The sequence below is a fragment of the Salvelinus namaycush genome, chromosome 41, assembly GCF_016432855.1.
Source record: "Salvelinus namaycush isolate Seneca chromosome 41, SaNama_1.0, whole genome shotgun sequence".
NCBI lineage: Eukaryota > Metazoa > Chordata > Actinopteri > Salmoniformes > Salmonidae > Salvelinus > Salvelinus namaycush.
Genome location: NC_052347.1, coordinates 19484548 through 19501791, shown reverse-complemented (window position 1 = coordinate 19501791; position 17244 = coordinate 19484548). Strand labels below are relative to the sequence as shown.

The window sequence follows — 17244 nt, the reverse complement described above, 5'->3', positions numbered from 1 at the left end:
GCGGGTGAGGTTGTCTAGAACTGGTCTGAGCGGGCGGGGGTGTATATCTTGTAGAAGATAAGACGGGGGTATAGGGAGGAGGAGGAGCGGAGTTGAGTAAAGTTGGAGACTTTTAGTAGAAGTAAAACATAGTTCTATGCAAGTGGGAGGGGATTGCATAGAAGAGCAGAGGACTTCAGAGACAAGCACTGAGCTCCACTGCTGGGACTGGCCTATACCATGATGAGGGTGGGGTGTCAATGCAGTTTCTGTCCTCCCCCCCAAGAACAATGCAATGCTACAGATCCCACAGTGTGTCTAGCACCGCGCCTAGCCGTGGCTCAACAGCAAGCAAAACAACAGAAAGAAAAATGACCAAAGGAGAACAATCATAATTCTTTTTTTTCTTCATAATCAAACTCTTAAAAGTTTTTTATTTATTTTTCATTTCAGTGGTGCACAACGTCATGCTCGTCTGGGTGTCTGCATTGTCCTACACATTCTTGTTTCAGATCAGAATGCAAGTAGAAATGGTCAAAATAAAGAAGAAGAGAGAAAGTATAACAAAAATGAAATCCAATCAGATCAGATAAGCGACACTCATTCCATTCTTGGATGCTGTAGCAGGTGTGGTTGAGGATTTTTAGTGGAAGTCAAACCTTGCAGGCCACTCTATGGGGGCATTTCTTTCCTAAGCCAAGAGGCGGGTCGATAACTCGCAATAAACTGTACATATCCTTATAATGAATGCGGCCGCTGCAAAAAGAACAGGAGGAGTCAGAACAAAGGTAGAGGACAGATACGACAAGAGAGAACAATGGGAAGAAAGAAGAGCACAAGATTGACAAGAAACAAGATATCATAACAGCAAAATTACTGTACGGTGTACACACATACTACACACACCACACACACACACACACATTGTTGTTGCACGTCACCCGTTTGAGCTGTAGTGCTTTTCTTCTGCAATGACACTGCAGTCTTTCCCTGTTCCTACCATTCTCTCAGCCTATCCCTTCTCTGTTTAACCACTTCCTGTCTATTATCGTTCCTGTTTTCCTAATACAACCCATCCCCGTCTCTCTCAAATCCTCTTCCTAATATTACCCATCCCCGTCTCTCTCTCAATTCCTCTTTCTAATAGAACCCATCCCTATGTCTCTCAATTCCTCTTCCTAATATTACCCATCCCCATCTCTCTCTCAATTCCTCTTCATAATAGAACCCATCCCCATCTCTCTCTCATTCCCCTCGTTCATTCCCTTCCCCCTCTCTGCCAGCAGTGGTGTGTGCCAGTAATTGGTTGTGTGTGGAGTATAATTAAGGAATAGCTCATTAACTAGAAATGCATGTGAATGCTAAATGGCCTAATGTGTAATAGCCACTTGTCATACAGAGGCCCATCTCCCCATAGATTGTCTGTTCCCCCCTCCCTCCCTCCTTCCCTCCCTCCCTCCCTCCCTCCCTCCCTCCCTCCCTCCCTCCCTCCCTTGCTTCTCTCCAGAAATCCTCCTTGTTTTCTTCCATGCCTGTCTTTATCTCAATTCGCCATGTTACCAAAACCTTTTAATTCTGATTACTTTGATATTCCTACCCATCTCAGTCGCTCATTCTCTCTCTCAATTTCCCTTCCCCCCACCACTGTGTCTCTTACCTCCTTCCCTCAATCCACTCTCTCTCCCTCCTGCTCTTCCCTTCTCATCTCTCCCTCTACATTGCAGACTACAGGACAAGCAGAAGGATAACAGGCACTGGAATACAGATACTAGGAAACTTAGCGCGTGTCAGGTTCCACTGGGTTGAATATACAGTACTGTAAAGGGGAGGTTTGTTGCCACAGTAAGTTTTGGCAGTATGCAGATTCCAGAGGGGGTGGAGGTGGGGTGGGGGTCTGAACCACACACAGAGAGGGAGAGGGCACAGGGAGGGAGGGATAACTGGATCACTGAGAAGGTTACTCCTCAGATCCATGATCCCACCTACAGCTGCTGTCTTGTGTGGGTTCTTTAGACTGATTTGGGTTCAGTTCAACTACAGGAGACTTGGCCTTTATATCCTTTATGACTATGGAGTAATTTACTTCATGGTTACTGTACAGCTCCCAGACTCCCACTCTTTTCATCTGCTGTTCCCAAAGACTGGACTTAGATCAGTTTTACCACAGGCTAATGAGATCTAGTGCCAGGGTTGAACTAGAGCCTAGCCTGAGGACACGTTAACAGTGTTTACACCAGTAAGTTATACAACACTACTGTACACAGTACAGGAGGAGTTAACGCTCAGAGATACACAGACATGAGAGGTTGATGTCTACCTCTGAAAAAGTAAACACATTAAACAACAAGAAACCATTGGCATCGTGTGTGTATGTGTGTTTGTGTGTTTTTAAATCACCCAGATTATAAGTGTTCAGTATATGAGTGTTTATCATGAGGTGCTGATGTGATGCGTCACATGTGTAAGATGTGTGTGTATATCTGTATATATATACAGTATATGTGTGTGTGTGTGTATGTGTGTGTGTGTGTGTGTGTGTGTGTGTGTGTGTGTGTGTGTGTGTGTGTGTGTGTGTGTGTGTGTGTGTGTGTGTGTGTGTGTGTGTGTGTGTGTGTGTGTGTGTGTGTTCTATGTGTGTGTTCTATGTGTGTCACTCACCAAGCTGCTTGGTCATATTCAGCCCATATCCTGACATACTCGTCTAGATGATGTGGGCCGAGGATGGAGGAGTCTCTGGTCAGGTACTCAAAGTTGTCCATGATGACAGCCACGAACAGATTCAGCATCTAAAAATACAAACAGCCACATTATTACACAGTATTATGTCAGCCAAGCAAGTGTGCACTTATAACAGACTAGGGTTGCAAAATAAATTCCCTGGTTTTACAGAAATCCTGTACTGTAAACCTCAAGGCATTTTTAACTCAAATACTTCTAATAAGTTGTACTCTAAGTCAATAAAAGTCATTATTACTTAACATGTTTATGTGGTACTGACTCAAAAGTAAATGAGAAGTCACACCAACTAAATGTTTAAAAATATGATAACAAATGAACATTTTCCCCAGCATGCTCTATTGCAGTTAGATTTTTTGGAATTGTTTTTAATATCTGTGTTTTTGCATGTACATTGACTGATTGACTAAATGTTATGCTACAAAAATATAAATATAATTGTTTCTAATCCAATCACTTCATTTTTGCACTTGTTACTGAAATGGTTGTTCCAGTTTAAATGGCTTATGTAGTTTCCTCCCACTGTTCTTAACCCTGGCAGTCATTATGAATGCAGGATGAGGGTGAATACACATTTCAACTGTTGGATAGCCTAACGCTGGCTAAATCCCAACAGGAATTACACCTTACACTTTGCAAGCCAGCATAATGGGATTTACAGTTAGAGTTGCACAATTCTGGTAAATTTCCCAGGATTACTGGAAACGTTTTGGGGAAAGTTTGTGGAATTTTGCAAACCTACTTGCATGACTGATGTGGCCTGTAAACGAAGAGTTTCAGGCCACTGTATAAGGCCTTATGAGACATGTAATGGTTCAATAATAATGATCATTTTCGCCTAGGAACTCTCTTGGGGAAGACCAAAGGCTTGAAAACTAACGAATTCAACAACCAAGTCTCTGTCATTAACAAATACAGTCATGGGTGGTAACTCTACAATTCAATCGAAAAGGCAAGGCACACTGGGAAATTATTGGAGGCATGGATTAGTGGGAGCGTTAAATTTAAGAATACCTTACAAAACAATGCATTTGTATTACACATATGAAGGTAGTACTGCTAACTTCAGCTATTTAAGTTTCTTAACTTCACTTTTTTAGTTAATCGGTTTCCTCAAAATGTTTGAGTAGCCAAAACTTATCCGGTTTTGCAGTGTGGTTGGACCTATTCTGGATTTCCTGCTTTTTCCCTCCTGATTCCGGGAATCCTCCAACTAGGATTTAGGGAATTTTGCAATCCTATAACCGACACTAAGGGGGAAAATATGACTGAAAGGGGAATAGAGAAAGACAGACAGCTAGTGCTTCTCACCAGGAAGGAGCAGAAGAAGATGAAGGACACAAAGTAGAGGTAGGCAAACTGGCTGCCACACTCTGGTTCAGTGTTCCCTGCCAGAGGATCACAGAGCTTCCCTCCAAGACACGACAGCATGATGTCATGCCACGCCTCGCCCGTGGCACTCCTATACAAATACACACACGTTGGAGACACACGTATGCATGTACTGTACACACAGGCACACACAAATGTAAACACACACACACCTGAAGAGCAGCATGAGAGCTTGGAAGAAAGTCCTGAAGTTGTTGTGTTCATTGATGGCGCTCCCCTCCTCCTCCTCCATCCCTATGTTCCCAAACAGCTGACAAAATAACAAACTGTCAACATGCTAGGTAATATGGGAGAATGCACAACCTCACACACGTCCCTATGGCAGGCAAGTGTCACATTCCCTGGATGCTTTTTATAAAGTTCATGTTGATCTGTAAAAATGACCATTCATTTTGACTTGTTTTTCTTCTGGTGTCTCTACTCACCTGCATCCCGATGATGGCATAGATGAAGAACAGCATGCCGATGAGCAGACACACATACGGCAGCGCCTAAACAGACATAAAGAGCTGGAGTACTATTCTGTGTGTGTGTGTGTGTGTGTGTGTGTGTGTGTGTGTGTGTGTGTGTGTGTGTGTGTGTGTGTGTGTGTGTGTGTGTGTGTGTGTGTGTGTGTGTGTGTGTGTGTGTGTGTGTGTGTGTATTCTGTCATCGGTCCCCACAATGCTGCTAAGTGGGTTTTGTGCAGAGGTGGGACCAAGTCACTATTATTCGAGTCATGAGCAAGTCTCAAGTCCCAAGTTCCAGGTCTTAAGTCGAGTCCCAGAAAGAATAGGTTGAGTCTCGAGTCTAGTCCAAGTCGTGCATTCTAAGGGAAAGTCGAGTCAAGTAAACAAATCTATACATGCAATGACTTGTTCCAACTACAAATCCAGGCCTTGGGACTATGAGGTTCTATCTGACATGTCAGAAATGAGTTAGTCACATATAATAGATCTTTAGATGGTTCTTCATATGTCTGTAAAGTTACATTTTTGAAAAAGTACATTTTAAGTGAAAACATGTAAACTATACAATTCTGTGAGGTCACATCGTTGTTCAGTGATGACAGTCATTTGTCTAATGATCATAATGCATGTCTTAATGTATTTGATGTGTCCTGACTATTTTGGTCAAATACTAATTCTATCATTTATGTATTCAAATAGCTACAGTCTTAAGAACTGAATATGTCTAATTTAGAAGTGTCAAATAGAACCTTATGGCTGAACACAGATTAACATTTCAGAACCATAAGCTTATCTGCTAATGCACGCCCCTAAAAAGAACTCACTACAAAACAGTTCTGATGTAACGATGTATGAGAGTCGGGAAGCAAGTTCAGGGAGTGAATTGTTTTTATAAATAAATGAAAAAAACAAGAAACACAAACAGCGCACCGACACGAAACAAGAACAATGACGACTCGGGAAGAAACCAAAGGGAGTGACTTATATAGAGCAGGTAATCAAGGAGGTGATGGAGTCCAGGTGAGTGTCATTATGCGCCTAACGCTGGTGACAGGTGTGCGCCCTAACGAGCAGCCTGGTGACCTAGAGGCCGGAGAGGGAGCACAAGTGACATCTGAGATCTGGGATGTGAAAACTGATGCTCAATATCTCAGAACTTTGCTTAGTGCAGATAGAGCCTTATACTCCCAAGGTCACAAAATCTTTGTCTATTTATTGTGGCTTCCAGACATCCCTTTTCCTTATTTTGTCTACAACATTTTGATTACGTGATAATTGATTTTAACAACAAATTCCAAATCCAAGCTTCATTTTTATTCATTACATTTTAAGCAATTTTGACATACCAACATACCAGTAAACCTATGCTAGTAATTGTTGCTTGATGCCCCATTGCTGGTGAGCATGCAAAGTAATATTCTTGATCAGCACAATTTTTGGAGCTGCATATTTATATATGTCAATCCTCTCTTCCTACAATTTGGTGTGTGCACTGCACCCGATTATAAAGCTGTACAGTAGATGATATAGCTGTACAACAGATGATATAGCTGTACAGTAGATTATATAACTGTACAACAGATTATATAGCTGTACAACAGATTATATAGCCTGTACAGTAGATGATATAGCTGTACAACAGATGATATAGCTGTACAACAGATGATATAGCTGTACAGTAGATGATATAGCTGTACAACAGATGATATAGCTGTACAACAGATGATATAGCTGTACAACAGATGATATAGCTGTACAGTAGATGATATAACTGTACAACATATGATATAGCTGTACAGTAGATGATATAGCTGTACAGTAGATTATATAGCTGTACAACAGATGATATAGCTGTACAGTAGATGATATAGCTGTACAGTAGATGATATAGCTGTACAGTAGATGATATAGCTGTACAACAGATGATATAGCTGTACAGTAGATGATATAGCTGTACAACAGATGATATAGCTGTACAACAGATGATATAGCTGTACAGTAGATGATATAACTGTACAACATATGATATAGCTGTACAGTAGATGATATAGCTGTACAGTAGATTATATAGCTGTACAACAGATGATATAGCTGTACAGTAGATGATATAGCTGTACAGTAGATGATATAGCTGTACAACAGATGATATAGCTGTACAACAGATGATATAGCTGTACAGTAGATGATATAGCTGTACAGTAGATTATATAGCTGTACAACAGATGATATAGCTGTACAGTAGATTATATAGCTGTACAACAGATGATATAGCTGTACAACAGATGATATAGCTGTAGAACAGATGATATAGCTGTACAGTAGATTATATAACTGTACAGTAGATTATATAACTGTACAACAGATGATATAGCTGTACAACAGATGATATAGCTGTACAACAGATGATATAGCTGTACAACAGATGATATAGCTGTACAACAGATGATATAGCTGTACAGTAGATGATATAGTTGTACAACAGATGATATAGCTGTACAACAGATGATATAGCTGTACAACAGATGATATAGTTGTACAACAGATGATATAGCTGTACAACAGAAGATATAGCTGTACAACAGAAGATATAGCTGTACAACAGATGATATAGCTGTACAACAGATTATATAGCTGTACAGTAGATTATATAGCTGTACAGTAGATTATATAACTGTACAACAGATTATATAGCTGTACAACAGATGATATAGCTGTACAGTATATCATATAGCTGTACAACAGATTATATAGCTGTACAGTAATGATATAGCTGTACAACAGATTATATAGCTGTACAGTAGATGATATAGCTGTACAACAGATGATATAGCTGTACAGTAGATGATATAGCTGTACAGTAGATGATATAGCTGTACAGTAGATGATATAGCTGTACAACAGATGATATAGCTGTACAGTAGATGATATAGCTGTACAACAGATGATATAGCTGTACAACAGATGATATAGCTGTACAACAGATGATATAGCTGTACAGTAGATGATATAGCTGTACAGTAGATGATATAGCTGTACAACAGATGATATAGCTGTACAGTAGATGATATAGCTGTACAACAGATGATATAGCTGTACAACAGATGATATAGCTGTACAGTAGATTATATAGCTGTACAGTAGATTATATAACTGTACAACAGATTATATAGCTGTACAACAGATGATATAGCTGTACAGTAGATTATATAGCTGTACAACAGATTATATAGCTGTACAGTAATGATATAGCTGTACAACAGATTATATAGCTGTACAGTAGATGATATAGCTGTACAACAGATGATATAGCTGTACAACAGATGATATAGCTGTACAGTAGATGATATAACTGTACAACAGAGGATATAGCTGTACAGTAGATGATATAGCTGTACAGTAGATGATATAGCTGTACAGTAGATGATATAGCTGTACAACAGATGATATAGCTGTACAGTAGATGATATAGCTGTACAACAGATGATATAGCTGTACAACAGATGATATAGCTGTACAACAGATGATATAGCTGTACAGTAGATGATATAGCTGTACAGTAGATTATATAGCTGTACAACAGATGATATAGCTGTACAACAGATGATATAGCTGTACAACAGATGATATAGCTGTACAGTAGATTATATAACTGTACAGTAGATTATATAACTGTACAACAGATGATATAGCTGTACAACAGATGATATAGCTGTACAACAGATGATATAGCTGTACAACAGATGATATAGCTGTACAACAGATGATATAGCTGTACAACAGAAGATATAGCTGTACAACAGATGATATAGCTGTACAACAGATGATATAGCTGTACAACAGATGATATAGCTGTACAACAGATGATATAGCTGTACGGTAGATTATATAACTGTACAACAGATGATATAGCTGTACAACAGATGATATAGCTGTACAACAGATGATATAGCTGTACAACAGAAGATAAAGCTGTACAACAGAAGATATAGCTGTACAACAGATGATATAGCTGTACAACAGATGATATAGCTGTACAGTAGATTATATAGCTGTACAGTAGATGACATAGCTGTACAACAGATGATATAGTTGTACAGCAGATGATATAACTGTACAGTAGATTATATAGCTGTACAACAGATGATATAGCTGTACAACATATTATATAGCTGTACAACAGATGATATAGTTGTACAACAGATGATATAGCTGTACAACAGATGATATAGTTGTACAACAGATGATATAGCTGTACAACAGATGATATAGCTGTACAACAGATGATATAGCTGTACAACAGATGACATAGCTGTACAACAGATGATATAGCTGTACAACAGATGATATAGCTGTACAACAGATGATATAGCTGTACAACAGATGATATAGCTGTACAACAGATGATATAGCTGTACAACATATGATATAGCTGTACAACAGATGATATAGCTGTACAACAGATGATATAACTGTACAGTAGATGATATAGCTGTATTGAAGGTAGTGCAATGTTACAACTATCTTTGGACATATACAGTTGAAGTCGGAAGTTTACAAACATTTAGGTTGGAGTCATTAAAACTTGTTTTTCAACCACTACACACATTTTTTGTTAGCAAACTATAGTTTTGGCAAATCGGTTAGGAGATCTACTTTGTGCATGACACAAGGAAATTTTCCCAAAAATTGTTTACAGACAGATTATTTCACAGTATCACAATTCCAGTGGGTCAGAAGTTTACATACACTAAGTTGACTGCCTTTAAACAGCTTGGAAAATTCAAGAAAATTATGTCTTGGCTTTAGAAGCTTCTGTTAGGCTAATTGACATCATTTGAGTCAATTGGAGATGTACCTGTGGATGTATTTCAAGGCCTACCTTCAAACTCTGTGCCTCTTTTCTTGACATCATGGGAAAATCAAAAGAAATCAGACAAGATCTCAGAAAAAGAAATGTAGACCTCCACAAGTCTGGTTCATCCTTGGGAGCAATTTCCAAACGCCTGAAGGTACCACGTTCATCTGTACGCAAGTATATACACCATGGGACCATGCAGCCGTCATACAGCTCAGGAAGGAGACGCGTTCTCTCTCCTAGAGATGAACCTACTTTTGTGCAAAAAGTGCAAATCAATCCCAGAACAACAGCAAAGGACCTTGTGAAGATGCTGGAGGAAATAGCTACAAAATTATCTATATCCACAGAAAAACGAGTCCAATATCGACATAATCCAGCAAGGAAGAAGCCACTGCTCCAAAACCGCCATAAAAAAGCCAGACTACGGTTTGCAACTGCACATGGGGACAAAGATCGTACTTTTTGAGAAATGTCCTCTGGTCTGATGAAACAAAAATAAAACTGTTTGGCCATAATGACCATCGTTATGTTTGGAGGAAAAAGGGGGAGGCTTGCAAGCCGAAGAACACAATCCCAACCGTGAAGCACGGGGGTGGCAGCATCATGTTGTGGGGGTGCTTTGCTACAAAAGGGACTGGTGCACTTCACAAAATAGATGGCATCGTGAGGGAGGAAAATGATGTGGATATATTGAAGCAACATCTCAAGACATCAGTCAGGAAGATAAAGCTAAGTCGCAAATGGGTCTTCCAAATGGACAATGACCCCAAGCATACTTCCAAAGTTGTGGAAAAATGGCTTAAAACCTGTTATGGCTGCAAGCCCGATATCGGTACACCTATGACAACATCCAGCTCAAAGTGCAGGGCGCGAAATTCAAAAAAATATTTTTTTTAAATATTTAACTTTCACACATTAACAAGTCCAAGACACCAAATGAAAGATACAGATCTTGTGAATAAAGCCACCATTTCAGATTTTTTAAATGTTTTACAGGGAAGACAAAATATGTAAATCTATTAGCTAACCACGTTAGCAAAAGACACCACTTTTCTAACTCTTACTCCATCAGGTGCTATCACCAATTCGGCCAAATAAAGATATTGATAGCCACTAACCAAGAAAAAACCTCATCAGATGACAGTCTGATAACATATTTATTGTATAGGATAGGTTTTGTTAGAAAAATGTGCATATTTCAGGTATAAATCATAGTTTACAATTGCACCCACCATCACAACTCGACTAGAATAAATACAGAGAGCAACGTGTATTACCTAATTACTAATCATAAAACATTTCTTAAAAATACACAGCTCATAGCAATGGAAAGACACAGATCTTGTGAATTCAGACAATATTTCAGATTTTCTAAGTGTTTTACAGCGAAAACACAATAAATCGTTATATTAGCATACCACATATGCAAATGTTACCCGAGCATTGATTCAAGCCAAAGAGAGTGATATCGTTATCATCGCCAAAATATATTAATTTTTTCACTAACCTTCTCAGAATTCTTCCGATGACACTCCTGTAACATCATATTACAACATACATATAGAGTTTGTTCGAAAATGTGCATATTTAGCCACAAAAAAACGTGGTTATACAATGACAATACTAGCAAAACTAGCCTGAAAATGTCGGGCGCCATCTTTCACAGTGATCTTGTCTCATGGATAACTATTCATAAACTTGACTAAAAAAATATAAGTTGGACAGCTATCGAAAGACAAATTAGTTCTTAATGCAATCGCTGAATTACATTTCTAAAATTATCCTTACTGTGCAATACAGGGTTCGCCAAGCGAAGCTATACCAAACAAAATGGCGGAATATGCGTTTAACATTTTTCGACAGAACAACGATTTATCATCTTAAATATTTCTTACTATGAGGTAATCTTCCATCAGAATCTTGGGCAATGTATCCTTTCTTGGGTCTAATCTTCTTTTGGTCGAAAGATGTCCTGTTGTCCGTCGAAATGCCCACTAACGTTCGACCGGGACCCCGAAACGTGCCCGGTGCTTCAAAGTTCATCACATAGAAATGCCTCAAAATCGCACTAAACGGATATAAATTGCTATAAAACGGTTTAAATTAACTACCTTATGATGTTTTTAACACCTATAACGAGTAAAAACATGACCGGCGATATATTACTGGCTAAACAACAGCTTGGAAAGAGAGGAGGTCCAACGTCCATCGTGCGTCAGGCGCAGGGAGCAAAAGAACGGTACATCCGGTCTTTGGCGTTTTATACAGGCCCTGATTGCGCAATCGACTCCATTCAAATTGTCACCACTTACTGACATCTAGAGGAAGGCGTGGGCAGTGTTTGTATCCTCATAGGATTTACAGGGACTTTAAAACTGACCTGGAACCAGAGGCCAAGATTTCTGAAATCTCACTCACTGGGAGGAAAAGTGCTGTAGAATGAGTTCTGTTTCACTCAGAGACATAATTCAAACGGCTATAGAAACTAGAGAGTGTTTTCTATCCAATAATAACAATAATATGCATATTGTACGAGCAAGAATTGAGTACGAGGCCGTTTGAAATGGGCACCCTTAATCAGAGCTACTCAATACTGCCCCTGCAGCCATAAAAAGTTAAGGACAACAAAGTCAAGGTACTGGAGTGGCCATCACAAACCCTGACCTCAATCCTATAGAATATTTTTGGGCAGAACTGAAAAAGTGTGTGCGAGCAAAGAGGCCTACAAACCTGACTCAGTTACAGCAGCTCTGTCAGGAGGAATGGGCCAAAATTCACCCAACTTATTGCGGGAAGCTTGTGGACGGCTACCTGAAACGTTTGACCCAAGTTAAACAATTTAAATGCAATGCTACCAAATACTAATTGAGTGTATGTAAACCCACTGGGAATATGATTAAATAAATAAAAGCTAAAATAAATCATTCTCTCTACTATTATTCTGACATTTCACATTCTTAAAATAAAGTGGTGATCCTAACTGACCTAAGACAGGGAATCTTTACTAGGATTAAATAGGAATTGTGAAAAACTGAGTTTAAATGTATTTGGCTAAGGTGTATGTAAACTTCCGACTTCAACTGTATAATCCACCTAAACTTGGCCTATCTGAAATATGAAAATTATCTATGAAAAGATCAGCCTATTGTTCTGGCAAAGTTGAGCCTGATGAAGACAGCTTGTCTTCATTGGAAGACAAGCTGGACAAGCGAAACGTTGGACATATTTTTTTTTAAATAATAATAATTTTTGCATCTGAGCTCCTAGTGTGTGCGGCTCTCCTTCATTTTTCAAAGATGAGCCTGTAGCAGATTGATTAATGTAGGTAGGCTACTCTGTTTTTGCCAGGCAAACCGGAGAAAATTAAGTGCTTTCTTTCTGGTCACTAATCTGGATATGTGCGCCTGCCTTTGAGCGCAATGCTGATGACTGGTCATTGGTTAACAGTCAAGACGCTCAATTTTTGGGAACTGAAGCATAGATTACAATCATTTGGTGCAATGCCGTAGGCTTAGGATAGTGACCAGTTCGAATAACCAAGGGTAAAAATATAAAATACAAACGGTAGTCTATAATTTTTATGTATTTTTCCCATTCAGTTTCACACTTACGACCCCCCAAAACCTTCTATAGTGTGCTACTATAGCTCACACAACCTGTGTTGATTGACGGTTTGCTGGTCCAATCAGAGGGACAAGTGTGCATTTCACTAGCAAATCTTTTTTGTTGTTGTTGCAAGTGCGATACTGAATGAGTGACACAAAACAAGTGACCAAATGTTACAAAACCTGGCCAGATAAGTCATCAGTCTCAAGTCTAAGTCGAGTCCCAAGTCTTGAGGCTCCAAGTCGAAGTCAAGTCTCAAGCTGTTTTATTTTCTATGAAGTTGACTCTCAGGTCATCAAATCTGTGACTTAAATCTGAATCGAATTCATGTCATGTGACTCGAGTCCACACCTCTGGTTTTGTATGTGTATTCTGTCATAGGTCTCCAGAATGCTACTACTAGGGTCTGTGTGGGTGTATTCTCATAGGTCCCTACAAAGCTTACCTCTCTCTCTCTCTGTGTGTGTGTGTGTGTGTGTGTGTGTGTGTGTGTGTGTGTGTGTGTGTGTGTGTGTGTGTGTGTGTGTGTGTGTGTGTGTGTGTGTGTGTGTGTGTGGAGGGGGGGGGGCATTACCTTGAAGGATTGAACAAAGGTCCAGAGCAGGATGCGGATGGTCTCTCCCTGCCGGAGCAGTTTGATGAGCCTGGCAGCCCTGAACAGTCTCAGGAAACTCAAGTTGATGAAGTTATTCTACAACACCCACAGTATGACCAGACACAAGAGAGAGAGAGAGAGAGAGAGAGAGAGAGAGAGAGAGAGAGAGAGAGAGAGAGAGAGAGAGAGAGAGAGAGAGAGAGAGAGAGAGAGAGAGAGAGAGAGAGAGAGAGAGAGAGAGAGAGAGAGAGAGAGAGAGAGAGAGAGAGAGAGAGAGAGAGAGAGAGAGAGAGAGAGAGAGAGATAGATAGATAGATAGATAGATAGATAGATAGATAGATAGATAGATAGATAGATAGATAGATAGATAGATAGATAGATAGATAGATAGATAGATAGATAGATAGATAGATAGATAGATAGATAGAGATAAATGGGAGGGGTGAGGGGTAGAAAGAAGGAGAGATGGAATAAGGGGGAAGAGAGGGATGGAAAGATAGAGGCAGGGACAAATAGAGGGAGAGAAGTGTGGAGAAAAGGAGTTACGGGGTAGAGAGGAGAAGCTTATCACTTGCCATGCAATGTTAGATAACTATTTCCTGTCCTAAAACAAACCAAACCATAAAAGCAGGGGAAAAGTTCAAAACCAAACTGAATAGGATTCAAAACCAACAGAAAAGCAACCAAACAGAACTGGAATCAAATGCAAACCAAACCAAAAAATGCAAGGCTTGTAACAGGCTCGGGCATATCCAAGGAGTTAGAAGAAGGGAATCGATACAGGGGAAAGGAAAATCATATGTTTTCAAAACCTAACCATTGGCACCCAATTGGGGCAGTAAGTAGTAGCAGTAGGTAGAAAGTAGTAGTAGTAGTACTAGTTTGTAATAGTAGTAGTAGTTTGTTGTAGTGGTAGTAGTAGTAGTAGTAGTAGTAGTAGTAGTTTGAAGTAGTAGTAATAGTTGGTAGTACTGGTAGTAGTAGTAGTTGGTAGTAGTGGTAGTAGTAGTCAAAGTAGTTTGTAGTAGTAGCTGGTAGTAGTGGTAGTAGTAATAGTAGCAGTTTGTAGTAGTTTGTAGTAGTAGGTCCCCACAATGCTCAGATATAAAGGCGCCGGAGGGGATGGCTCCTAACCAACTGTGCTATTATGTTTGTTTTTTCGCATTGTTTGTAACTCATTTCGTACATAATTTGCTGCTACCGTCTCTTATGACCGAAAAGAGCTTCTGGACATCAGAACAGCGATTACTCACCTCGAACTGGAGAAAGATTTTTTTCTGCTTTGTCAAGACAAGGCCCAAATCCCCGTCATCAGTGTGAAGAAAAGACGGAGAAAAGGGAGGAGGGCCGAGTGCCTTGTAAGAATTTGCCGAAGAGTAGGTAAACTACCGCTACCCTCCATATTATTGGCCAGCGTGCAATCATTGGAAAACAAACTGCACGATCTACGATTAAGACTATCCTACCAACGGCACATTAAAACTGTAATATCTTATGTTTCACCGAGGCGTGGCTGAATGACGAAACGTATAATATAGAGCTGGATGGCTACGTCTGGTAAGACGAGGGGTGGAGGTGTGTGTCTATTTGTCAATAACTGCTGGTGCGCGATGTCAAATATTAAAGAAGTCTCAAGGTAGTGCTCGCCTGAGGTAGAATACCTCATGATAAGCTGTAGACCACACTATCTACCAAGAGAGTTCTAATCAGTATTTTCGTAGCCGTCGATTTACCATCACAAACCGATGCTGGCACTAAGACCGCACTCAACGAGCTGTATAAGGCCATAAGCAAACAAGAAAATGCTCATCCAGAAGCGACGCTCCTAGTGGCCGGGGACTTTAATGCAGGCAAATTTAAATCTATTTTACCTCATTTCTACCAGCATGTTAAATGTGCAACCAGAGGGAAAAAAACTCTAGACCACTTTTACTCCACACACAGAGATGCATACAAAGCTCTCCCTCACCCTCCATTTGGCAAATCTGACCATAATTCTATCCTCCTGATTCCTGCTAACAAGCAAAAACTAAAGCAGAAAGTACCAGTCACTCGCTCAATACGGAAGTGGTCAGATGACGCGGATGATATGCTACAGGACTGTTTTGCTAGCACAGACTGGAATATGTTCCGGGATTCATCCAATGGCATTGAGGAGTATACCACCTTAGTCTCCGGCTTCATCAATAAGTGCATCGACGATGACATCCCCACAGTGACCGTACGTACATTTCCCAACCAGAAGCCAAGGATTACAGGCAACATCTGCACTGAGCTAAAGGCTTGAGCTGCCGCTTTCAAGGAGCGGGACACTTATCCAGACGCTTATAAGAAATTCCCCTATGCCCTCAGACGAACCATCAAACAGGCAAAGCGTCAATACATGACAAAATTTAATCCTACTACACTGGCTCTGATACTCATCGGATGTGACAGGGCTTGAAAAATATTACAGACTACAAAGGGAAACCCAGCCGCGAGCTGCCCAGTTACGCGAGCCTACCAGACGAGCTAAATGCCTTTTATGCTCGCTTCGAGTTAAGCAACACTGAAGCATGACTGAGAGCACCAGCTGTTCCAGACGACTGTGGGATCACACTCTCCGTAGCTGATGTGAGTAAGACCTTTAAACAGGGCAACATTCACAATTACCTCGACTAACCTGTACCCCCGCACATTGACTCGGTACCAGAACCCCTTGTATATAGCCTCGTTATTGTTTTGTAATTTTCTTGTCTTATTTTTTTTTTTTTATTACTTTAGTTTATTTAGTAAATATTTTCTTAACTCTATTTAAACTTCATTGTTGGTTAAGGGCTTGTAAGTAAGCATTTCACGGTATTCAGCGCATGTTTTTAATTGTATTTATTGAACCTTTATTTAACTAGGCAAGTCAGTTAAGAACATTTTCTTATTTACAATGCCGGCCTACCGGGGAACCATGGGTTAACTGCAACCTTTCGGTAACTGGCCCAACGCTCTAACCACTAGGCTACCTGCTGCCCCCCACATGAGGCTACCTGCCGCATGTGACAAATTAAATTTGATTTGATTTGAGTAGTAGTAGTAGTAGTAGTAGTAGTAGTAGTAGTAGTATGAGTAGTAGTAGTAGTAGTAGCAGTACTAGCAGTAGTAGTAGTAGTAGTAGTAGTAGTAAATAGTAATAGTAGTAGTAGCAGTAGTAATAGTAGCAGCAGTAGTAGTAGTAGTTAGTAGTAGTAGTAGTAGTAGTAGTAGTAGTAGTAGTAGTAGTAGTAGTAGTAGTAGTAGTAGTGGGTGCAGGGAACCGATTTTCTTGTAAATACAACCAAATGCACTGATCCTCAAGGCAAACGCACCACCACACAATATGGAACTAGCTAGATCACAGCAAGTTAACCAGGTGTCAACGCAACGCAGCAAAGCTGACAGCTCTCCTCCACAAGGGATTGGCTCGTTTTAGTCCTGTGACACTATAAAGTCAGGTTCGATTCCATTTCAGTTCACTCAATTCAGGGGATAAAATGAGATAACATTTAATTAATAAAATAAAAATTGTCCACTGTTGCTTTAAGATGACTCCTGAATTTCAAGTCACCTCCTGAAATAACAGAATTTACATGGAATTGAACCCAACCTTTCTTGCGTCA

The 17244-nt window shown here is 39.9% G+C and overlaps 1 protein-coding gene across 1 annotated transcript in view; it reads right to left on the bottom strand.

The window, feature by feature from the left end:
* Positions 1–632: 632 nt before the first annotated feature.
* Positions 633–17244, bottom strand: part of LOC120034271 (voltage-dependent P/Q-type calcium channel subunit alpha-1A-like) — a 114254-nt gene continuing 97642 nt past the window's right edge. The window contains exons 33-38 of the mRNA XM_038980777.1: positions 13595–13711; positions 4533–4598; positions 4260–4357; positions 4027–4177; positions 2638–2765; positions 633–735 (exon numbers count right to left, since the gene is read on the bottom strand). Of these exons, the coding sequence (XP_038836705.1) occupies positions 633–735; positions 2638–2765; positions 4027–4177; positions 4260–4357; positions 4533–4598; positions 13595–13711 (663 nt within the window). The remainder of the gene's footprint in view (positions 736–2637; positions 2766–4026; positions 4178–4259; positions 4358–4532; positions 4599–13594; positions 13712–17244) is intronic.